We start from the raw sequence: 26,495 nt of genomic DNA, 5'->3' as shown, positions 1-26,495 counted from the left end.
CAAGATATGTACAATATTGAAATATTTCAATTAAATTACACCCGGCCCAATGGACCTATAAGTCACTTCAAATATATACTATAGTATTAATTCAGATTGAAAGCAGGAATTTTATATACATGTTAATTATTCAAATATAAGTGTTGTCTGCGTTTTGTTAATAACTGTTCTAAGTATCGAACTGTTTTTCGAGGATATCCTGACAATAATGAATTTAACTTTTCACTGTTATTCAAATTCAATACGATTTCACTAAGTCCAGGGAATAATTGATTACGTAGTCAATTTTAAAATTGGCATTCAATAGAAAGTGTAGTTCATTTTCAACCTGTCCGGAGTCGCACATTCTACATTACCGTTGGTATTCTGGCTCACCTACAAAACGTCCTGTTTCTAATCTTAAAGGAAGAATGCCGCATCTAAACTGGGCCAGTACTGATCTTTCTGTAAGTTTTAAATTTTGTTTAACATATGTTTCTGTTGAATATGTAGATTTAAAAGTTCTATATGGACGTAGTTAGATATGTTTGTATGGTAAGTGACCATAATTTATTAATAGAAAAGGGAAGATACCTAAAAATACCAAGAGAAGAAAGATTATGCAAAAACTGTAAACAAATTGAAGATGTAATTCATTTCTTTTTATATTGTAATAGAAACCAAAATAATAAAAAAAAATGTTTATTTAGATTTTTTGATAAATGAGAATATCCACTTTATAAATTTAAATGACATAGATAAAATAACATATAAACTGAACCCAATTTCACACATTCAGGTAAATAAGCTAGGTTCCTTTTTAAAACAGTCTATTGACCTGAGGACAGGGGACTCTTCAAATATTTACTGTTATTGTGTATATTAATGATCTTGTTGTTATTTTTATTTTCATTTTGTTATGTTGTGTCACATACTATAAATATGTAGTTGTATGGCAATAAAGATTTGAATTGAATTGACCAATTGTTCGTAGATAGTTCGTTGTCCCATAGGAACACCTTTTTACAAAGTCTACCATTGTCCATATCCATCAATCGGTTCCAATATCTAACCATATTACATCTGCGACGATCTTTTGAAGGTGACCATCCAATTTTTCCGTTGATAGCCAGCTTTGGGGCAAACTTGTGAACTCTCAAGAAGTATCTTATGGCCTTGTTTTGAACAGTGTCGACACAATCAAAGTCTTTATAACCCCACATTGAAGAACAGTAGTCGAGTATGGGTACGATACAAGAGACATACAGTTTTTTATAAGTCTTTATACCAAATTCTTTTAAACTGTGTATCTTCGATATATTAGCTCTGAGTGCTCTTCCACCAGCTTCAGAAAGATTTTCAGCATTCGATGTATAATATTTTTTCTCATTGAAAACAACCCCAAGGCATTTATATTTGTTTATAATTTGCAAGATGTTCCCTCCGATTTTGAGCTGAAATTAACTCCGTTTTTTCCGAGATGCTCTGAAGTGTACAACTTTTGACTTGTCTGTATTTATTAACTCTACATCTTTACACCAAACATGTAATTTATCTAGCATCTTTTGCATATTTCATTCATTTTCGGTCATCAAAACAATATCGTCTTCATATAGAAGTAAAGACAATTTCGATTCTCCAATCTTAATACCAAGTCCAAGTTCATCGCTTTTATCTACAAGATCATCAATAAAAACAGAAAATAATGTCGGAGATAAATTATCACCTTGTTTTACACCAGAGTTACATAAAAACCAATCAGACATTTTATTGTTTAATCGAATACTTGCGGTTGTTTGCACATATAAACTTTTAATAGAGTTATATATTTTGCCATCAAAATTATTAAGCAACAGTTTATACAGCAACATATCACAATCTACGAAATCAAAAGCCTTTTTTAGATCAATAAATGTGGCAATAACATTAGGATTGTTTTTTATTATTCTGTTAGGGGTGAATATATGATCCTAACACGAACGATTTTTATGAAAGCCGTTTTGTTCCTAAGAAATAAATCATTGTCCTCCAGATATGAAGACAATCTGTTGTTTATTAATCCACTGTACAGCTTCGAAACACATGACAACAAACTGATTCCTCGATAATGTAGTGGAATGCGTTTATCTGATGATTTGTCTTTAAGTATCGGACAGATAATGGCCTGGTGCAATAATGATGGTACAATGCTCGTGTCGAAAACTAGTTGAAACATACAATAGAGGATAACGATAACGTTTTCTGTCTTCAATACTTCATAAGGGATATAATCAATTCCACACGATTTACCGTTTTTTGTTCTTGGGATAAGTGGCCTAATTTCATCTATAGTTATAGCTGAGTTCAACTCTTCATTTTCAATAAACAAAGGATCAAGCATTTTTCTTCTAATAAGACTTTATGACTAGAGGCATATCTTTAAAAATTACCATCGAAATCGTCCGCTGAATTTTCCATATTATCTATATTTTGAAAAACTGTTTTCCATTTTTCTAAAACAACCTTCTCATCACAAACAATCTCACCATCTTTGTCATATATTTCCATTGGAATAAAGAAATGTCTACGAGGCCTTAGCTGTTTGATTTTGTTCCAAAAATCCGTAGGCTTATTCGTCGTCGTAGTTTGAATGTCAGTGCACATACTTTGTTTATATTGCCTTTCATACTGGCGTAGCTTGCCGTCAAAGTTTTTTTCGCGCTAACTGAAACTTTGTTCATAGTTCATTTTTCAAATTGGTACGTCTTTTGAACTTCAAGTACAGTTTTTTTTTTTTTTTAAATGCATATCATTCCATAATGTTTGTAGGTCATCGTTCCAAAATTGCTTTTTCACCTTTAGTCGTTTTTTCGAGGATCCACATGTGTTAAAAACTGGAATTTTATCGTTCATCTCCTGTATTATTAAATCATAAAGTTTCGTGAATATATTATCTATATTTTCTTGAGTTTCTCTAGTTTGTTCAATGTGACTTATGACATTTTGCAATGCAATTATACACATATCAGAAGAAAAAATATTATTTGGCATTAATATCAATTTGAATCGCTTCGTTGATTGAGTAGGACTGCCTGGAATGTTGTCGGTAAATGTGGATTTTATAGATCTAAATTATGTTACCAAGACTGAATGATCCGGAAGTCTGCTACGTTCACCAAGGAAGTTGAAAAGATTTGCCTTCTCTACAATATATCTTGTTGTGATTCTTTCAAACGAAATACACTGGTCCAGATAATCTTCCGGGACACAAGTGTAGTCTACAACGGATTTCCCTCTACCCGAAATGAATGTGAAGTGTTCTTTATCTTGATCGAATCCTACATTCAAGACACACATTTTCGATTCGTTCAAAAATTCGAAGAAGGTGTTTCCATGTTGGTTAACGGTTTTATCAAGCGATAATCGTAACGGTAATTCATCAAAATCAGAATATTCCTTCAGTGATCATATTCTCGAGTTAAAATCTCCACAGAGAAATAAAAGCCTTATCCCATTGTTCGTATATATCAGATAAGATTTGTGCAAAATATCCTTCATAGTGTCTTCCCATAAACTGAGTTTTCTGAGGTAGGTAATACGAAAATACAATAAAGTTGAAATCTGTGCTTTTTGACTGAAATTTACCACACATAACGCCATCTCGTATTATGTCAATCGCTTCATATTTGTATTCTTCAAAAAGAATTTTCCCGTTTACCGTTACTCTGTACGATTCACTTTGTGGTAATTCCCGTAAAATCGTGTGTGTATTTGTTTCGATTAATCGTTCAATACGGGATTCAGAGGACTGAATGTAAACATGTTTGTATTAACCAATATCTTTTAGCTTATGTTTATTTCTGAGTATAAGTATTTTCTGATCCTGACTTTGAAAACTGATTTTAACGAGACTTGTTTGTTGTGAAATCTTGTTGTCAAGCGTTTTGTTGCAACCACTGATATTTGAGAGGAAACTTCTCCGCCGAAGCTGTCTATTATCTGTTTGTCTGGGAGATTCTCGCCTTCAGCGAATGGTAAATATTTACCTATTACCGTTACGTCATGATCGTTTAACGGGTCTGCTGGTTGTGTATTACCTTTAACATATTTGGCACAACTTTTTGGAATTTTTAATCCTCAATGCTCCTCAACTTTGTACTTGTTTGGCTTTATAAATATTTCGATTTGAGCGTCACTGATGAGTCTTATGTAGACGAAACGCGCGTCTGGCGTACTAAATTATAATCCTGGTACTTTTGATAACTAATTAACACCTTGATCATTATATTGATTGATGAAGCCTTGGTCAGTAGGATCAGTAATGAAGTTTTCAACTTGACCAACACGTATTGAAAGTGTTTGAACATGTTGAACTAAGTTCTCCAAGTCATCTAAACGTGACGATTCCTTAGCTATGTTTAAATTAATATCATCTTTCAATATTCTAATTGTTTCGTCAATTGAAGATATAACATCATTTCTTAGCTTGCCAATTTTCGATTCAAACATCTTTTTCATACTCTTTTGACCATCTTTAATTTCTTTGATACTTTCTACAATTGATTTAATAGAGGACTGAAGATCGTCTGCATTGGCCATTTTATTTTGTTTACTTTCGGGACGAGGGGTCCCACCTTCTGATGATCTTGTTTTTTTTTCTTGTATTTTGGTGTATTTTGCATCACATTTGCAACTAAAGTTCACTCTTTTCCATAGCATTGATATATCCAATAAATAAATGAAACTAATATCTTAATCCACAAACTATCAGAATATAATGGAGACATTGTTTTTACGTCTGTTCACACCTGTGACAATCTATGTCTTTTTTATAACAGTCAGCACAAGAAGAAACTATTAAAATCTATTGAGAAAGGCTTCACTCAGCGATATATACAAATAACAATAAAAAAGCATCCTCACAACAACAACCATTTTCCACAGATGTGAGAGTACTCACAGTTACTGAAAATAAATTTTAAGTTTGATGTTGTGTACTGCTATGTAAATGTTATCATATCTTTTTTCTTAATTATAGAATACGACATTTTGTCTACTCATTCATCAACAGTATCCATTTATTTGTCATTAATGATATCCCGTTGCGAGTTTTAAGAGCTAACATAATACTTGTATCGTCAGCAAAAATAGTATCATATAGACGCAACTGCAACACATGTGATAGCATCATTCTTTCATTAGAAAACAACGACTTCTCGAAATGATATGGCTACTGGCCATTCCAATTTAATATTCACCTAAATAGATGTGAAGCAAAATATATACAAACGGTGTTAAACAATTCCGAATGAAATCGAAGTTGTTGCACTCCAATTTCGGTACTAAGCCGTCCCACTATCTAGTTCGAACATAATTTGCATGGATAGTCTGTTTTTCTTGTCATATTTTTGTCTTTGGATTATTAATCATTTCAGCTAAAATAAATATAGAAAAAATATGGTTAGAGTTGTAATATCTTTATTAATGAACAGCTTATTTATTCATAGTTTTTAATTTAACTTAAAACACAACTTTGCAACTATTTGGAAGAAACGTTATTCTGTTTATTGTTTGGTCTAATAATAGGTATTTGATATACATAAAAAGCATGGGACATATAAAAAGTATGCTTGAATAAAAAATAAATACAAACTAGTACCTATCAAAACATATAAACTATGTTGTACGCCATTTATCCAGATGGAGCTCACAAGCTGTATTGTTATGATAAGGTTATTTCTAATTAAGTAGTGAGAATATAATACGACAAGTAAACTTTTGATAACAACAACAAATCTGAACATAATTTTGAACTCTATATCTGGACAAAGTAAAACAACATTTTTTATTAGTCAATAAAGAGTTGACCTAATCCTATTGACAGAAGTAATCATGACATTTTACAGCAGATTCCAACGAGTATGACGCTACAGGTAGATTCTTTGGTTAGCTTCCTTGTTAGCTCAACCATGAAATGATTATTACCTCAAAATTGGGAGGAACATAGCACCAATTCATCATCCAATGAAAACACTCATATCAATGGTCTATTTATAATATGTATGTTTCATACAAACAGGTTTCCCTAAACAACTTTGCAAATTAAATTTCATTTCTTATAGTTTTTGATTGAATTAAAAAATTCTATGTATTACAATAAATTAGAAGCGGAGTTACGGTTTATTTTTTGTTCAAGGATGATGTACCCTTGTGTTGATTCAATGCTAAACAAATGGAAATTTTATAGAAAATCCACAGCATTTCCCCTTGCACTTTCGTAGTTGGCAATTTAGTACTTGATATATGGAGGATTTTTGCAAGCAGTGCTAGCATTGATTTCATTGAAACAAGTTTATAAATCTAGGACTTTTTGTAAACAATAAACGCTAACACATCATAGAAAATCAAGTGAGTAATCTAGGCTTAAAATTTTATAACAAAAATATCTGTGGATTTTCTACAATAATTTTGGTTTATTTGCCACAAAATCCCGTTTAACTTTTAAATGCAATAAAACTACAAATAACATTGCTTAATCGAAGTTTCCTCATTGTAAATGTACAAAATAGCCCATCTCTATTATTCATTATCTTTGCTGTTTTTATATTATTGCAGTTTGAAACATTCGTAATTCAAAGGCTACAGAAGGGGTCATTAACCTTATACATACACATAACTGGATTTATAAATGAACTGAGTAATTGATTGAAATAAAATTGGCAAATCAAACACACCTACAACATGCTTGTGAATTAGCTTAAACTTATCAATGAATTTTAAATTTAGATTGAAAACTAATTTTTAAACTGACTTGTAAAACAAGTTTTACAATGTTTATATTCTGTCACTAGTTCTGATTGGCTGTCTGTTTAACTATTGACTCCACCCAAATGCTTGTGTTCCTTACCTAATAATGATTTCATGGTTGAGCTAGCAAGGAAGCTAACCAGAGAATCTACATTTAGCTTCATACTCGTTGGAATCTGCTGTAAACGTTCAAACCCCTTTAGTGTCAAAGTGAATATTTCAATTCAATTACTATAGTTAACATTACTTATCATTATAGCGATTCTGTCGTATTTGGCATGTGTCATTTCTATTTTTAGAACCGAGAAATAATTTTACAAATGTATAAATAATACTTGAAAAGAAGAGACAAAATGAGAAAGGAAGAGCAAATATGCAAATTTTCAAATAAACCTCAAGATACAGGCTACTGATGAATTCTACATCGGTATTATAAAACGAAAACAGTTGCAGATTTATATTGTACGATATTTGGTCTCTGGAAGAGAGTTGAATTATTGGCAATCATACTACTTTATTATCAGAAGGCATCATTTATAATTGTTGCCGAATCTACCACCCAACACTGAATATTAAGATTATAACTTGTCACTTGTACATGTAGTAGTACAATAATGAACATTTACATCATTAAAATACGTGTAAATAATTAGATAGTCTACATTAAACTCAGACAAATTGACAATTTAAACTGAGAATAATTTACAATTTGAATTATCACTACTTGACATTTGAAACGCATGGTTTGATTTTGTGAGAACTGAATTTTTATAATTGAATTTGTAATTATCTATTTGACCGTATAACCACCGAGGTTTGATATTTAATTTTGAAGTTACATGTATATCTTATTGAACAGACGTAGAATCTTATCAGACAGTTTGCTTGCTTTCAAATTGAGGTAAGTGTGTTTAATATTAGGTTAATGTTCGTATATAACCTTTTTGATATTTTTTATTATCTTTTCTTTTTTTCTTAATTTGATATTTTAAACAGACATATCTATGTAAAATATAATTGGCTGATACTTTATGAACACCATGAAAGAAAATAACTCACGTTTTTGTTCTAGATAATCGTCACATATACCTAAAATAATATGTAAATAGTCATGAGAAGCTATTCTAGTTTATTTGTATATATATATTCAAGGCTTGTGTGTACTTATTCGTTATACACATAACATTCATCTATCTTTTAAAAGCTTACAACTTGCAACGTGGAGAAGATGATCAATTTCAAAGCGGCTGTTATTTTGTTTCTCTTTGGAACAGTAGATTCCCAAATAGGTAAGTGATTATATTGGTAGTGCGTGCTAGTGTAAAATTGAAAATGGAAATGGGGAATGTGTAAAAGAGACAACAACCCGCCCATAGAAAAAACAACAGGAGAAGGTCTTCAATGTAGCGAGAATTCCCGCACCCGGAGGTTATACTTAGTTTAACGTGTACGGTTGTTTGTGTTTTCTTTCGTTAATACTACTTATTATTGTGTCAAATGATGACGGACTTAAGAAAAATGTAAAATAACAATAATATCGAGCCCTAAGGGAACTTCATACGTGAATGCCCTTTATAGCATGGTAGAAAAATTTTCAAATAAGGCCTTTAAAAATTTTCGAATTAATTGCTTTTGAGGTTTCGAATATGTGTTGGAAGTATTTGATAATTTCATGCTTATATTGGTAATTTTGAATCTGTTTAAAGTTTTTTCTACATTATGTACCACTTTTCCTCATAATCTCAATAGGGAAAACAGTATACATCTAATAAAGTGGACATTTAAAAATCTGAATGCGGATATATATATCCAAAATATTTTATGTCATTTTTAAGATGCAACAAAGGTTAAAAAAATAACTATAACAGTGCGACCTGCTTTGATACGATAAATCTTCTTTTGTTTTTACAACACATCATTTTTGAAAAAAATGAGGAAGAAGAAAGAAAGAACGAAAGAAGATAAAACAGATGATTTTTATTTTCTATTGTTGATCATCAATTCTTAAATGGTGCCGTTTCCTTGTCACTATCTTATAGTCCTAATATTTCCAGACTTTTTCGAATCGCTCGTGTATCTAGCAACGTATACAAGTATAACAAGGAAAATCAGCCTATAACTGACGATTACACCAGGCTTTTCGATATCACAAACAAGTCAAAACATTTATTAAATTTTATTTACAAAGACATAATTCGAAAAAATATTTCAACAAGCAGACATTTAAGAGGCAATGCCAGAGAAAACCAGGCAGAACTTGGAAATTTTGTTCAACAGCCTTTTTGAGATAAATGTGTTTTTGTAATGTATCCACCTTGTTTTGTTGAGAAATGACATTTTAAAAAGTCATATTGGGTTATTATGTATAAAAAAATGAATTTGATTTTTCAGTAAATTTGACTGCTTATATAGGGAAATAGGGGTATTAATTTCTCAACAAAAACAGCCTACAATATAACAATTGATATATATTCTAAAAGATGACCATGAATTCAGCAGGAAATGATAATAACATCTTTGGTATCTGTTGATATGTAAATGTTCTAATGCAGTAAACTGTCAGGAAACAGCAGTTTACTTTTGTCTTTTTGGTGTTTAGACATACCAAAAGTGATGCTCTTCAATTTAAAAACCGATAAAGGTTGTAACCAGCTGGTAATGTTTTGACAGAAAAATGAACTTCTGTTGTATATTTTTATACATAATTGAACATTTTGATAAGATTAAAGAAAAGTACATAACTTTGTGGTGTTGGGAAACTTATTTCCCTCACCAGGAGATTGTTGCATACATGTACGGGTGATCACTTCTAGACAGAGGCAGTTACAATATCTGTACGGGAATGAGGATTATTTATAAGACTGAAATTATTGTATTATTTGCTGGAAATGTGGAATATGAGGAATGTAAAGCCATCCGTGAGTAGTTTTTGATGATTCAGCTGAACAAAAGCTGGAAATTATACAGTTTTCTCCCACCTTAAAACAGTACATGGTCATGATGGTATATCATGGACATCAAAAGCAAACTATAAAGATCTAAATGCCATAATTTTGTGCATCTTGAAAACTGGAAAGGCGGATCACTTTGAAGCAGATGATAGTGATAGTGAATTCTTTGCGACAGTTATACCAGTTGGAACAGGTAATAATTTAAATTATAATAGTTTAAAATTACTTCTCGGATAAATCATGTGGCCCGTCCAATAATTTTAATACATCCCCCTTTCCCTCATATTTTTAGTTACAATGTGAAATTATTCTCTGCAAATATATGATCTGTGCTGAAAGCAATTTTATACAATTTTATTCATCATGTTCAAACATTATTTGAATAGGATAATAATTTGAAATAAAAAAAAAATAAAACTACATGTTTCAGACTCAAAAGTTACAAAAAAAAAGAAGATTTGGTTATGATCATGATGGTTGCCAATGAGAAAATCACATGTACAACTATCCTCCATATACACAACAGACCATACATGTCTGTCACCTTATTTATTATGCTTATCATTAATATGTACATGTCAGTAAGGTATGTTCATGTGCCAAAATGAATGTACATGTAGGCAAAATGTGACAACAACTGAATACATTTGCATGTACATGTACATGTAGAATAGATAAATGTATAAAAAGATGTGGTCTGAGTGTCAATGATAGATCATGATACAACTCTCCATCCAAGTCACAATTTATAAAAGTAAAGACAATCCTACAGTTATCAGGATAGTCATACATGTATGTATGTTTATGTCAGATATACATGTAAACAGTAAGCTTAATTTGTTAAAAATCAGGAACGTCAAATTTAAATTTTCTGTAATTTTAATTGCTACATATACAGTGTACCTATATATTATGACATATGAAAGACACACATATATTGAAAAGTGGTTATCATGATTACATATATATTTATTTATAAAAATAAAACTTGTATATCAAATCTTAAGATAATTAGATTCTTAATCCACTATTTAGATGGGATCTTTTGGGACCGCAATACCTTTGTTTCATAAAATTGTTGTTTATTGTCCTTCGTGTCCTTAGAAACTAAATTAGATATATGATATATACATGATACAATTGCAAGGATTTCAAACTTTTAACATTTAGTTCAAAACTGAAAAAAATATATTAAAATTAGCACATTTTGAGATCTTGTCATTAGAATTTAGATACATTTGTACATGTACATGTGTGATCCTGAAGCCCATAACATATAAGGTTAATTTGACTCAAATATATCAAGTAAAGTTGTTTAGTAATAAGTTAATCACAATTTACATTTCTGCTTTAAAGTGTTCATTTAGATCATTTTATACATTAACCTGTCCATTTAAAAATAGAGTTAATCATACAAAAAAGTCTTGTAACTTTGAATGTTTTAATGTAGTAAGATGCTAACAGCTCATTATATATTTTCCACTGGTTCTTAAGATAAGAAAATAACTAATTTGATTTTAAATACAATTTTCCAAATTCAATTCAAAGAATAATTGATCACCTTATAATCTGTTATTTCTTTAAACAGATAAAAGATACATCAGATGACAGACTTACATATAGAGGAGCCTATAATTAAAGAAATTGTTCAACTTGATGTTGAAGTTAACCTACTGCATTAATATGAACATTCATAAGTGAGTACCAGTATCTCTTAAAGTACATTTTTTACATGTTTATCTTTATTTTGATAAAGTACCATATGAGATAAAGTATGTGAAATCTTAAATCCTGTAAATATACTAGACATTACATCAGGACATAATGTAAATCAGAATAAGAATGCATAACAAATGAATTGTTAAACATTTTAATATGACCAGTGTCAGCTTAATTTAAGAACAAATTAAAACACAGATGACACACACATAAAAATTAATGAGACCAAGTGTGTATTTTCCAGATATGCAAGAAGGGTTTTAATCTCTCACTACAAATGTATTTGAAGTCCTGAATGTGAAATCTTCTAAAAAATTATACTAAACTTCAAATATGTGTACTTGAATGTATATAATATTAAAATTCATCTTATTTAATATGATTAATTTAAAACATTTTCAAGCAAAAAACTGATGTATAAATGTATAGCTTGACTTTTCCTTTATTTTTTTTCAGGTGACTGAGCTAAAAGAAAATCACACATGAAACTGTAACCAGTTTGGGAGACTCATACAACAGAACATTTCAATACCTATTAAGTTTTTTATGTATATGTTTGACTTTTGGTAATATTTTGGAAGTTACTTTAGTAATTGAGAGACCTCAATGTTGAAAATGACAATTTTGATAGAGGACAATTTTAAGAATATCAACTTAGTTGTTTGTGGATCTTTATCTTTTAAAATATTACTGGGTGTCTGAAAGAATATTTCAAATTTTTCTGAAACTATTTAGATATTTATCATGTTTCATGTGTTTATATAGGCAAATATTTATACATGTCATTTATGTTATGCAAGGGTTTATATGAATTTCTAAAAAGATGTATATATGTGTTGATAAAATAAGTTCCAAATTATTACAGAGTAACAGAAAATGGGATCAATTTTTATTAAAACAGATCTGTTAAAAGGAAATGAAAAGTCAAAAATTGTATTTTTTAAAATAATTGTGTTAACATTTTTGTGCTATTTAGAAATATGTACACCAAAAAAAAAAAACTTTAATATAAGTATCAATGTAGTATGCCCTTGCTATTTTTTGTTTTGTGCAGTACATGCATTTGAATCTTGATCAAAATTTATGGATTGAATTAATAAACAGAAGAAACTAATTGTTATGTTAACACTGTAGCTAAGTATATGTCACATTTAATCAGGCCAAGTTATCCGTCTTATTGACAAAGGAGGTTTGATATGATTGCCAATTTCAAGGCTACATGTACCTATCACAGTTCTCTTTAGGCCATAATCATTGTGATGTATGGGAATAATTCTCTGATGTCATATTCTGACTTTTATACAAACCAAGTGATGAAGATAAAGGGTGCTTCTATTTCCAAAGGTTTTGAAGAAACTGCTATGGAACACAATAAAAATCAGAAGATGTAGTATAACAGTGGCGGATCCAGAAATGTTCATAAGAGGGGCCCACTGACTGACATAAGGGGGGCCGCTCCAGTCAAGCTTCAGTGATTCCCTAAATCCGCCTCTGCATAATTGTAATCAGACAACTCTCCATTAAGAGACCATACAATGTAAAAGTTTATAGTAATAGGTACAGCCTTCAATAAAGAATTAAACCACTCTGCATAATCATATTTGATTTTGCAAAAACAAAGAGAATGCTTATTTATAGATTTTGTCACTATCAATTATATATGCACATGTACTAATGTATTCATGTGGTGTCTGTCCTTGATTTGAAATCCCCCCCCCAAATTTTTTTTTATATAAATGGACAAGATCCATGGTCATGATGGTCATGCCAGTTGGGAGTTCAGAATATATAAGATTGAGAAATGAGGATCTAATCATTTATTATTCGACTGCAAACAATTTTTGGGAATGTATAATGGTATGATGTCGTCATTGTTGTTGTCTGAAGACACATTGGTTTCTGGACAATAACTTTAGTTTAAATTAATGGATATCTTTGAAATTTTGTTAAAAGGTTCAATTCCCCTAAAGGAAGGTTTGGATAAATTTGGGGATGATGGTCCTCGGAACACAACCGATTGTCTTGAGGTGCTGCACACATGTGCCAAATATCAAACGATTTTGTCAAAGGGCAAACAGATAATGCTCCCGACACAAAATTGTAAACAAAAGTCATCTTTTTTCTTTGAGGTCAAAGGTCAGCAAAAAATTGTATTATAGGTATCTGTGGCATTGACTTATGATCTAGATGCCAATTCAGTGAGAATTTTCTTGCATCTTCCAACTAAATACTTTCATGGTGAAAATTTGTACAAAAAAGGCATACAGGAAAGGAATAGTGTACATTTTATGCTTGCTATGGCAACTAAAGGAACAAAGTGGCGACAAGACTACAACTTTTTTTCTTTATTTTTTTTCATCAAAAACTCACTAAAACATGATAAATACAATAAAGATGCAAAAGTGTATGGTATTTTGCAACTTAATCCATGTAATACCATTTTGGTTTGCCAAAGCAAAATTTTCTCAATATTACAATTTTCCTTATTTTTTGCATTTTTTTACTGAATTGTTTTAAAAAGAGTAAAAAAGATACCAAAAATTGTACCTTCATTATTTTTATGCCCCACCTGCGATAGTGCCTCCGTTCGTCTGTCCGTCCGTCCGTCTGTCCCGCTTCAGGTTAAAGTTTTTGGTCAAGGTAGTTTTTGATGAAGATGAAGTCCAATCAACTTGAAACTTAGTAACATGTGCCCTATGATATGTTTTTTTCTAATTTAAATGCCAAATTAGAGTTTTGACCCCAATTTTACGGTTCACTGAACATAGAAAATGATAGTGCAAATTTCAGGTTAAAGTTTTTGGTCAAGGTAGTTTTTGATAAAGTAGAAGTTAAATCAACCTGAAACTTAGTGTACATGTTTCCTTTGATAACATCATTATAATTTTAATGCCAAATTCCAATTTCACGGTCCACTAAACATAGAAAATGATAGTGCGAGTGGGGCATCCGTGTACTGTGGACACATTCTTGTTTTAAACCAACATAGTACTAGACTTCCATATCAGTAGTAAGTCATAAATGTTGTTTTCCTCTGGTGATGGATAATTGAAAACAGTTAGAAACTGGCTTTTCTTAAATTTTCTCAATTTATTATTTTGGCATTTTTTTACCTTTTTTTTTAAATCAAAAAGATACCAAAAATTTTATTTTCATCATTTTTCACACCAAAATAGTACTAGACTTGCATATAGGTAGTTTATTCATAAGTGTTGTTTTCCTCTGGTGATGGATAATTGAAAACGGTCAGAAAACGGCTTTTCTCAAATTTTCTCAATTTTCCCTATTTTAGCATTTTTTTACCTTACTTCTTGAAAAAAATCAAAAAGATTCCAAAAACTTTATTCTCATTATTTTTTACACCAACATAGTACAAGACTTCCATAAAGGTATTTAATTCATAAAGGCTGTTTTTCTCCAATGATTGATCATTGAAAACGGTTAGAAACTGGCATTTCTCAATTTTCCATATTTTAGCATTTTTTTACCTTATTTTTTGAAAAAAATCAAAAAGATACCAAAAATTTTATTTCCATTATTTTTTACACCAACATAGTACTAAACTTCCATATAGGTAGTTTAGTCATAAAGGCTGTTTTTCTCCAATGATGGATCATTGAAAACGGTTAGAAACTGGTATTTCTCAATTTTCTCAATTTTCCTTATTTTAGCATTTTTTTACCTTATTTTTTGAAAAAAATCAAAAAGATACCAAAAATTTTATTTTCATTATTTTTTACACCAACATAGTACTAGACTTCCATATAGGTAGTTTTGTCATAAGTATTGTTTTTCTCCGAAGACGGATAATTGAAAACAGTAAGAAACTGGCTTTTCCCCATACATTTCAATGGAAAATAGCGGTTTGAGCCCTTATATTGAATTTCATTAAAAAAAATGTCAAATTCACAAAAAATTGAAAAGAAAAATTATATATTCCCAGTCAGTATGTTATACTGAAAGGGTAAAATGTAAGTTTGACCAAATTATTTTTTTTTAGTTGAACAGTCCTGCCTGGTGCTCTCTGACATTGCCTCTTAATACGTCAAATATTTCACATCTTATCTTGATGGAAATATTTTATGCAGACCGCACAGATATCGGCATTTATCTCAAAAGATGATTATGAAACAAAATCTTAAACTAGATTTGTTGAAAAGGAATATAATTACGATACTGTTGCCATTAAAGGGGGCGTATGTTGATATTTATATTGGTATGAATTTTGATTCACACATATGGTTTTTGCATCGGTTGTTGTCTCTTTGACACTTTTCCAATTTCAATTCTCAATTTATCATTTTGTTTTGGTTTTATCCCCATGAAAACACACATATATTATCTGTTTTCAGGTACATCATGTGGCATACTTTATAAGACTAAACAAGTGTATTGTGAGGACAATAGTCAATGCGTGTATGAGCATCATCTGTGCGATGGGTCAGGTCAGTGTCTAGACGGATCAGATGAACGAGAAGATTTCTGCACAGGTGCGGCAAACCATAATACTTATGGATAGAAAACTTGCGTTTGAATAAGGGGATTTGACTTTTGTTTTAAGCATACATATCCTTAAATGATCGTCATGCATGCTTGTCTTTCGTTTAACAAATATAAAAAAAAACATATGTCGTTTTGCAACTATTAATACTTGTTTCTTACAATCTTGCAAAAAATTGTCTATTTTTAGAATGGTATGATAGAACACAACATAAAATAAAACAAAAACACATGTAATATCATTTCGTATTTCTTATGCACGTTTTGTAATAAAATGCTTCCTTTATTAGATTATCAGTGTCGTGAAGGATATGTTAAATGTGCTGATGGTCGCCAATGCATATGGAAGCCTGCATTATGTAATGAGTACATTTCATGTAACGATGGGTCAGATGAAAGCGAGGCTACATGTAAAGGTAAAAATACACAAATTAATGATTCGCTTCGAGCAGCCATTTAGGTTAAATTTAGTTGAATCAGAATAAGAAACATCCATGGTGATTTATTTGCTGGCACATTCCCCATTTCCATTCTCAATTTTATTAACACAAAATGTGACAGACATATTCTATCATTAATCATTTCCAGTTTGATTCCTCTTGAAATACATAAATATGTCACTAAAATGTCTTTCAATTACGCATGAAACTTATTAAACTGTTATAAACAAAATGTTCGTTTTCCAATATTTAATATGACTTCCTAATATTTGCTTGACACTTTGATGAACAGATGAAATGTTACAGTGACAGTTTTGAAAACACATTCGGGATTCAAAATGACAAATATATAGCATGACACACACTGAAAAGCATCAAATAACTCACAAAGTATAAGATTTTAGCTCTCATAAATAAAATAACATTCATGTAAAATATTATCAATTAAAGTATACATTATTATTAAGGGCCCAGCTGAAGTCAACTTTCGGGTGCGTGTTTTTTTCTCTGATTTGAAGACTCGTTTGTGATTTTGGACTGTTTCTGTTCTGTTGTCGGGTTGTTGTCTCTGTGACACATTCCCCGTTTCTATTGCCAATTTCATTATCTATCCAGAAAAAATACATATAAAAAGGAATTGATCTTGGTTATTTTATAAACTAGTAAAGATGCATATGCTGATTTATTTGTACATTTTAAGATGAATTTAATTACACTTTATCTGAATGTAGCTATTTTGATTGTTTCTATGGGAATTTTTGACTTACATTAAATGTGTACCTTAGTGTGTATGTATTAAGAAACAACAATTGAGTTTCCTAAATTTCGATTAAAGTTTGTCTTAACGAAGCTTAATGTTTCAAAAATTTCAATGAAACACTCTTCTTGTATGATTCTCAGCTATAATTATATTTAATTGCAATACTCATATAAGAAGACCCTATATCAATACTGAACGAATAACAATGAGACGAAGAACAACGATCAAGAATTGTTGACGTATTTTCTAAACTATGTTAAAAATTAAACTAGAGTTGTCTCTCTTTGTGTGTTGTTAATTGTAATTCACAAATACCAAAATTAAAATACTGTACAGACTTTCTGTATATTATACTCATTTGTGTAGAGGTTCCATCCTCTGTATTTCATTTACAACTTATACAAAAACAATCCTTTGAATTAAAAATACATTTTATTACCCCAACTTGTATTTACATTTTCATGACTAGAATATACATTTTTACATTCTATAATATTTTGTTGAGGCGCCAGGGTGACTACCGATTACCTATACACAATGGCTATCACCTGATCTATGTTGACATAGTGTCATAAAACTCCTGGTAGTTAAACACGGTTACACCACCACCTACCATGGGGAGTGACCAGGGAAAATACTCGTATTACCAATGCTCCAGTTATTAGTGCCCCACCTGTTGGCAGGTGTAGGCCTCCCCTCTATAAGATGAGGCGGAGGAGGTCCCAGAGTCACCCATCTGTAGACTTCCCCGTTACCATTAACCACATTTTCCAAACCTGCAAATTTTAAAACTTGTCAGGCCCAGAGCAAGGGCCGAGTGAAATAATCCCCCAACCACTACTAGTCTCCCTGGACCGCCACATGAGAGCCCAAGTCAGCTACCAAATCTGACATGGGTTCTCACCTCCACAAAATTTTCATTATTGAATCTTAGGAAAAGTTGATTATGTTGTGCGTAGGAAAGACTCAACCCCCACACCCTTGTATATTATTCAAGAAAACCTGATTTCCAGTTTGTGACAAATTAGTTCCATTTGTTTTGTATAAAGACACTTCACTTGCCTTAATGTTCTCATGTAATATAGCTTTACTCCCATTTTTTGTAACAAAGTTGTTAGCCACTAAATTCCTCTTTTTCTGTTCTGTTCTATTATTGCACCCGCATTCAAGGATGCAACATGCCAGTATCGCACTGTAGCATTGAAGACCATATTATAATAACCTTTTTAAATAAAGCCTGGTAACGTAGGGTAGATCATTTTTACATTTTCAATTAAACCATTCCCTGTCAATTCTAAATCTGTCAAATCATTAGCTCCACAGAGAATAATAATAAAATGAGGAGACGGTAAAAAACAAATATTCTTTTTGCATCCATTAGGGAGTCCAAATCTTAAAGAGACTATAGAGACAATAACAAGTGGAAACAAGGAACTATCGTTCATAAACTCGGAACAGTAACTTATCAAGTCCAATTTGGAGATTTAATATGGAAGAGACATATTGATCAGATTCGTGAATTCGTACCGCAGGAAAATAAAAACATACCAAACATACTTGAAATTACCATATCTGATATTGACACTGAATTCATAACAATACCAACATGTAATTCAATTGCGATACCGAAAACTCTGAAAATAACAATGAATCCGAACAAACTAAAATAACCAAAAATAAAACAGTTGAAAATGCTAATGATACTATCGTTATGCACCACACAGAAATAGTAAGAAAGGCACCAGAGAGACTTATTAGAAACATATGACTGTAAATATTTGTGGTTAAGTTAGTGTAGTGATATAACTGTTGGTTTAGGATTTCATAATTGAACATTAAAAATATAGACAGTAAAACTTGTAGCTATTTAGTTCAATTGAGTGCAAATTGAATTTATTACTTTCATTCACTAGAGATTAATCTTGTTTATCTTGATCTTCTAAATTAAAAGAGGGAGGATTGTTATGTTAACATTATACGTTATCACTTTTATAGTTGAATTGGCTTATAATTAATACTGACAGTTAGGAATTTATAATTCATCAGATTAGCGGATGTTGTGTATTTGTTCTATAACCCTATGATTGCACTGACACACTGTTTTGTACTATGGGATATGTGATGTGTAATAGCCAATATTCACCGTGTATATTCCCCAAGATAACAAGTGCCCGATACGGGAATTCCAAAATTCTAATTCAAGCTGATACGGAAATTCCAAAATTCTGATTATAAGCTGCGACCGCCATCTATGGCCATGCCGAATATGGCAATTAGCTACAGACTGCAACACCCACGCACCCACACAAATATTCGATTGAATTAAACCAGATTATTGAAAATATAAAATTTTTATAATCTCTATTATTTTTAAACATTATTTCCTTTCTTTTATATTTCATTGATCACACAACATTCGCAAGAAACTATTATAATCAATTCATTTAACAGGGCGCCCTTGTCGAGGCATGAAGGTGCATTGTGCAGATGACACTCAATGTATATTCTATTGGGAACAATGTGATGGAGAAACAGTTCATTGTCGTGATGGATCTGATGACCAAGAGAATCTGTGTAGAAGTAAAAGACTGAACACATGTTGATGAGATTATTGTGTCGCTAATTCAACGACAGCATCACATATCACAAGTTTTAAATTTCAAACCCCACGTTTTAACCAAAAATCAACCATTATCATCTCAAGTAAAACTGTATAAAACAAAATATATAAATTAAATAAACTGTTAATATTCAACGACGTTTATCTATAATGTTATTGACTTCATAATCCACATTTTACGAAGGCTTACCTTATGCTTTTAAAAGTGAGGAAACAGATACCAGAGGGACTTTCAAAAATGCTACAAAGGTAAAAGACCAACAGACAAAAAGACAAATAAAAGTACACAAAACACAGCATAGAAAACTAAAGACTAAGCAACACCAACCTCATCAAATCTGGTGGTGATCTCAGGTGCTCCGAAAAGGTAAGAAGATCCTATTCCAATTTAATCGTTATACATGGTGGTGTTATTTCTTAAACTCAAAACAATAACAATGATACAAAAACATTGATCAAAGGAATAGCCGAAAAGAAAAGCATTTAAAAAGAAGGGATTTCGATAAGTGAATGCGAAACAGTTATAGTGGCAAACTTGTAATTGGTTGCGGTTCTGTTAATCCTCAGTGTTATATTTTTGTGGTACATGTATAAGTTTTATCATTATTGTAATAATAAATATGTTCCGGATGTTAAAATACTAAAGCAGCATGAAATTGCGTCTAACGTTAGAAAATAATTATGATTTTATTTTTATTTCCTAGTTTTAAATAATCCTAATAACGAGGGAATATGAGACCAATTGTTAGCTCCCTACAAATGAAATATCACTACCGGTTTACAGTAGAATTTAACATAGTTCCTGTAACCACAAATTTTTACTAGATCTTTTTCTATGCTTTTAAGATTATTAACTACAGATATATAGTAACTTGAAAAATGAGGATTTACAATAGTTTTTTTCTTTTATTTTTTAGATTACACATGTCATGACTTGAAATGTGCTGATGATTTACAATGTTTTTCATATATTCATCTTTGTGATGGAAAACGAGATTGTAATGACGGATCAGATGAGACATTTAATGTCTGTAAAAGTTGGTATATCCGAATTATTCCTGGTTTTGCACATGCGTATTTACAAAATTAAAAACATAAATTTCACTGGAAGTGATACACGAATAATTCGTGTAATTTTCCTATTCAGACTCATGATATTACGTGTCAAGTTACTAGCAAAAATTTTCATGAAAATTCACGTCAATAATTAAATTTATGATTTTATACTGCTCTTTACCTAAAAATGATCATAGTACCACAGGGAAATGTATTTGACGCAAACCTTATCTACTGAAATATAATTGGGGATTTGGAAATTTTATCATGACATTTTTTTAATAAAATGGCAAAGTTGTGAATATAGGCACTCATTTGTAAGTCAATTTGATCTTTAAATCTTTGTCACAAGTTTAACGACCACACTATTGTTCTGTTGCAATTGATGTTTTTTTTTCTCTGTATTACAGCCAGATATTGTGGATGGAGACAACGGTCCTGTGATAATGGGAACTGTGTTTACATCCATCAGTTCTGTGACGGAAAGGATGATTGCGGAGATAATTCGGATGAAAAAAAACCTTGTTTTCGTAACAATTACTTGTAAGCTCATGTGCTTAAGCCATCTTTTTTTTTGGAACTATTATGATACGTTAATTTACAAAACATTATAATATCTCTGAGTTATTTTACTAAAATTGGAATTTTAAGAATGATTATATGTTAACAGTAACTTGTATCACGTTTCACCACAACACGATAGAACCTTTAATAAAACATGTTTTAAACATTTTATAATATGTATACAGTTGTTTATTGTGTGTTTTAATACGTATGTCCCGTTGTATGTTTTATCTACTTAGCTTGTGTACAAACATTTTGGTAGAAAGTACACATACTATCACAAAAACATACCATATGTCAGACATAGGTTAGAGTCATCAATATAGATTTAGTGATCGCAATTACGAGTCGGTTGACAATTACTGAACCATATCGTATTACATATGATTTTAAAACCATTTCATGTTCTGCACGTAAAAGAAGTTTTGCATTGTTGCAATCGTTTACGAATAAAAAAATAATAGATGTCTATGGTGAAGCATGCCACACGTAATCTTTCAGAGCACCTGCTGTTACTACGGTTTATATCTGAGGTTTAGTTTTTTCTGTGTTGTGTTGTGTTGTGTTATTTGATATTGGTTTTGTTTGCTGTTTCCTGTCTTTCTTGTTCTTTATAAACAAAAATATACATATAAGGCACATATCCGCCATCATCAGTGAAATGAGTCAACCAGCTAGACAAGGTGTTCGTAAATTTTACGAAGGATTGATTTCAGCTTTACCACTAGAGACTGTTATATTTGTAGGTAAATAGCTCCATTGTGATCAGTGACAATCTATAAAGGAAATGATTGTAAGAAACACCAGCCCTTGAATATCGTATTAAATGCGAGATACATACTCCGTATGCAGACGCTGCTGGATTTTGGTCAATAAAAATTAGAAATTCACAATCTCATTTTAGTGTACTTTTGTTTTCAATAGACCTTTTCAAAAGTCAAAATATGAGGCAAACTTAGATACAAATCCAAACTCTGGAATATCGTATCATCTGGAAAAAGTATACTCCGTATGCAGGCGTTACTGGAATGTCGCTATGGAAAATTCACTAAAACAAGACATATCATCATTCTTTCATTATTCGCGAACGGCTTTTGGTAATGAATTGGCTACTGGCAATTCCATTTTGATACTAAAAAGTAAAAACACAAAAATACTGAACTCCGAGGAAAATTCAAAAAGGAAAATCCAAAATCGAAAGGCAAAATCAAAAGTCCAAACACATCAAACGAATGGATAACGACTGTAATATTCCTGACTTGGTACAGGTATTTTCTAATGTAGAAAATGGTGAATTGAACCTGGTTTTATAGCTAGGTAAACCTCTCACTTGTATGACAGTCGCATCAAATTCCATTACATTGTCAACGATGCATGAACAAAAAAAACATACTCCAAGAGTATTGAAGCAAATGATGTTATATAATAGATTCCAGTTGATAAGATAGTCAAGAGCTTGAATTTTATGTAAGTCTGTTTTATATAAAAGTGAGAATGGAAATGGGGAATGTGTCAAATAGACAACAACCCTATCACAGAGCAGACAACAGCCACTAATGGGTGTTCAATACAGCGAGAAACTCTCCCACCCGGAGGTGTCTTTCAGCTTGCCCCTAAACAGATATGTATTCTAGTTCAGTGATAATGGACGTCATACTAAACTCTGATCTATATACAAGAAACTAAAATTAAAATCATACAAGACTAACAAAGGACAGAGGCTCCTGACTTGGGACAGGCGCAAAAAATGCGACGGGGTTAAACATTTTTTTCATATCTTGACTTCCACCTAGACATATGGAACCTATGAATATACACACGACGTTAAACATTTCCAAATGAAATACAAGTACTTGCAAAATAGTCCGGACGTGATTCGCCGGGTATATCCGCTTTTCTTGCAATGTCTGTGTATTTTGAGAATATAAAATTCCTAAATATACTGAATTTTGTTATAAAGTTAATCAAAGAACTACTCGTAACGTTTAAACCAGATACGAAAAATATGTATTTTTTATATATCAATAGTTTATCTTGAACAATGCTCCTTTCTGTAATAAACTACAATGATGTGTTATCGGAAAAATCCATTAAAAACTCCAAACTTTTCGGAAAGCATATCATATTTTTCATGTTTGCTCATGTTGCTATAATTATAGTTGGACAATATGCCTCAAAAGAGTGCGACATATAAAGTATACCTGTCGAAAGACGTTACTTATGTGTTTATCATTTTTTTAGGTGATGATCACAAGCTGTCTAATTCTATTAAGAATAATTAAGAATATAAGACACCTAACAAACTGTTGATGACAATGACACATCTAAACATAATTTTAAATCATATATCCATTAATAGTGAATTAACATTTTTATTATGCATTGAAGAGTTGTCCTACGCCTTCAAACAGAGGCAACTTGGACATTTTAAGTGTTCAATTACTTTCATAGTGACAATTTAAATTGCATTATATACAATGTCTATCAATTAAAATTATAGCTATTATATAATTTTTTGGCATCTGTCACATTTTTTTATGACCGAGAAATAATTGAACAAATGTATGATTATCAATGAATGAAAAAAGGCGTTAAAGATGCAGGCCTGTGAACATTTTACACCTGAGTTGAAATGAAATAATGAAATGCAATGTTATATTCTACGTCGTATGGATCTAGTAAAGAGTTGTCTCAATGGAACCTTACCTCATCACTTTATTTTCTATTGAGGCATCTTTGCGATTCGTTGCCGTTACCACCACCAAAAACTAAATATGAAGGTTATAACCTGTCACTCCTAGTTGAAGAATAAAACTTTACATCATTAAAAATAATAAACAATAGTCTACATTAATTGAAAATAATTGACATTTAAATGTCACACTGCTGGACATTTGAAAGCACAATATTACGTTGTGAATATTAAATATATATGATTGTGATTGTAATTATTTGTTAATCGTATAAACACCAATGTTTTAAAATAATATTTTATTATATAGAAGAAAAAACTAAACAAACGGGGTGGTTGCTTCATATATTGATGTTTGTTTTTAAAATCTTTTTTTAGATGTGTTTACTTTTTTTTTGTAATTTTCGATTTTTTTTCACATTCTTTTGAAAACAAAGCTACATTGAAAGATAATTGTTCGTACCTTATGAACACAATGATTGCACATAAATCACGTGTTTTAATAGATTTTTTCGACACATTTACTATCAAAATATGTGAACAGTCATGAGAAGAATATTGTAATGTAATTGTGTAGGTGTATATTTAACGTTTCCTTGTATTTTGTCGGTACTCACATAAATTTATCTTATTTTGTTTACTTTATAAGCTTACAACTTGCAAAGCGAAAAAGATGAACATAATCAAAGCAGCTGTTATTATCTTTCGCTTTAGAACAGTGAAATCTTAGATAGGTTAGTGATTAAATTGGGAGTGTGTCTCATTATTACAAATAAGTATAGATTATTCTGAATAATAAGGATATTCTTATCCCAGGCAGAAAACCCTAGCCGTTTAAGCCACAACATTTTGGAACTTTTGATCCCCAATGCTTTTCATTTTTGTACTTGTTTTGGCTTTCGAACTTTTTTCATCTGAGCATCACTGGTTAGTCTTAAGCTTATGTCTCGCGTATTAGATTTTAAACCTGGTACCTTTTGTTAGCTATTATTCGTGTGTTTCACTGTCCTATATGTTCTCCAAGTTATGTGTATTGTAGTCCTGTCATGTAATGTTGTCATTTTATTGGGACATTTAACATTGCCATAAAAGCGAAAGGTTTTGCATGCCACAAAAACAGGTTCAACCCACCATTTTTTTCTTAAAATGTCCTGTACCAAATCATAAAAATTGCCATTGTTATATCATAGTTCGTTTCTGTGTGTGTTACATTTTTATGTTGTGGTTCTGTTGTGTCGTAGTTTTTTTCCCTCAATTTTAGTTTGTAACCAGGATTTGTTTTTTTTTTCCTTAATCGATTTATGAATTTCAAACAGCGGTATACTCTTGTTGCCTTTATTTTTTGTTATTTGTATTTAGTTAAGTGTTTATGTATGTTTCTATCGTTTTTACGACTTATTATTTTGTCTACTTGTGACGGTCTTATCGGGGTCTTTTATAGCTGACTATGTGGTATGGGCTTTGCTCATTGTTGAAGGCCGTACGGTGACCTATAGTTGTTAATGTGTGTGTCATTTTGGTCTTTTGTGGATAGTTGTCTCATTGGCAATCATACCACATCTTCTTTTTTAATATTAAAAAGACCCTTTTAACATCACAGATATTAACTGTAATTATAGCTATAAGGAACTTCAATGTGGTTCTATATTCTTTACACCCCATATCGTTTAACTTCATTTTGTCCATATATTTCTTCTTAGTGAATAGGCTTTATTCCATTAATAAAAATTCCCAAAGATTGTATTAACCAACTATTGGTTTGTTTGATCGACAACATAGTTGTTGTTTTAGTGAATTGGTATTACAGCAAAATGTCTTTGTTTCAATTGGTATACGTTGTGCTTAACTAACAATCCACTTATATAGGGACTCATATGAAGCAGCATCTAAACAAAACTAAATCTATATGGTAAATAATAAATTACGTTTCCACTTTCAGTTATTTCGATATTGTCTTATCAGCAAATAACCGACAGTTTGATTAACAAATGATTAAAGTAAATGATAAATGTTTAAATCCGTATATTTTAGTGGACTTTAAGTTCATGATACTAACGCAAGAAGAAAGTCTGATTCGAATCATGATTATTTTCTTTGATATTGACACAGAAAGAGATGACTTTAAAACAAAAATCTATAACAAACTTGATGATTTCAATTTTCTATTTTTTCAGCTGATATCTTCCGCTCGTTCATGCTATAAGAATTTCATAATCAGGTGTATTCTCCTTAAAACAAAATTATTTTAGCATATTTATGAGTGATTACGACTAAAACACGAACAGGTTTAACAGTCACCATCACAATTGGTTGACTGATACGAAAGGCCAGTTTCTAAACTTACTGGCCATGGCAATATGTTATGCGTGTTTTAAATCTGTAATTTTACCGATTGTGTCCTTACCCTGGTATAAACATGTTTACTGAT

At 31.1% G+C, this 26,495-nt stretch overlaps 1 protein-coding gene and 1 long non-coding RNA gene across 2 annotated transcripts; both read left to right on the top strand.

Annotated features, from left to right (window-relative positions):
• Positions 1 to 7,539: 7,539 nt before the first annotated feature.
• On the top strand, positions 7,540 to 21,549 carry LOC143075812 (uncharacterized). Its single transcript, XM_076251369.1, has 7 exons — positions 7,540 to 7,666; positions 7,970 to 8,054; positions 15,788 to 15,925; positions 16,226 to 16,351; positions 19,587 to 19,715; positions 20,673 to 20,792; positions 21,222 to 21,549. The coding sequence occupies exons 2-7, from the start codon at positions 7,994 to 7,996 to the stop codon at positions 21,356 to 21,358; spliced, it is 711 nt and encodes a 236-aa protein (XP_076107484.1). The 5' UTR covers positions 7,540 to 7,666; positions 7,970 to 7,993; the 3' UTR covers positions 21,359 to 21,549.
• On the top strand, positions 9,247 to 12,568 carry LOC143075810 (uncharacterized). Its single transcript, XR_012978425.1, has 3 exons — positions 9,247 to 9,909; positions 11,305 to 11,413; positions 11,892 to 12,568. It is a non-coding gene; the product is annotated as an uncharacterized LOC143075810 (long non-coding RNA).
• Positions 21,550 to 26,495: the final 4,946 nt, after the last annotated feature.

The sequence above is a fragment of the Mytilus galloprovincialis genome, chromosome 5 (genome assembly GCF_965363235.1).
Source record: "Mytilus galloprovincialis chromosome 5, xbMytGall1.hap1.1, whole genome shotgun sequence".
NCBI lineage: Eukaryota > Metazoa > Mollusca > Bivalvia > Mytilida > Mytilidae > Mytilus > Mytilus galloprovincialis.
Note: the sequence above shows the minus strand (reverse complement) of the source record. Positions and strands in the feature narration are given on the sequence as shown.

Bases quoted from the DNA above. Each gene is read 5' to 3' on its own strand.
- LOC143075812 (XM_076251369.1), top strand. From the start codon at position 7,994: ATGATCAATTTCAAAGCGGCTGTTATTTTGTTTCTCTTTGGAACAGTA. The intron at 8,055-15,787 runs GTAAGTGATTAT...ATCTGTTTTCAG, and splicing joins AACAGTAGATTCCCAAATAG to GTACATCATGTGGCATACTT. The intron at 19,716-20,672 runs GTAAAAGACTGA...TTTATTTTTTAG, and splicing joins CCAAGAGAATCTGTGTAGAA to ATTACACATGTCATGACTTG.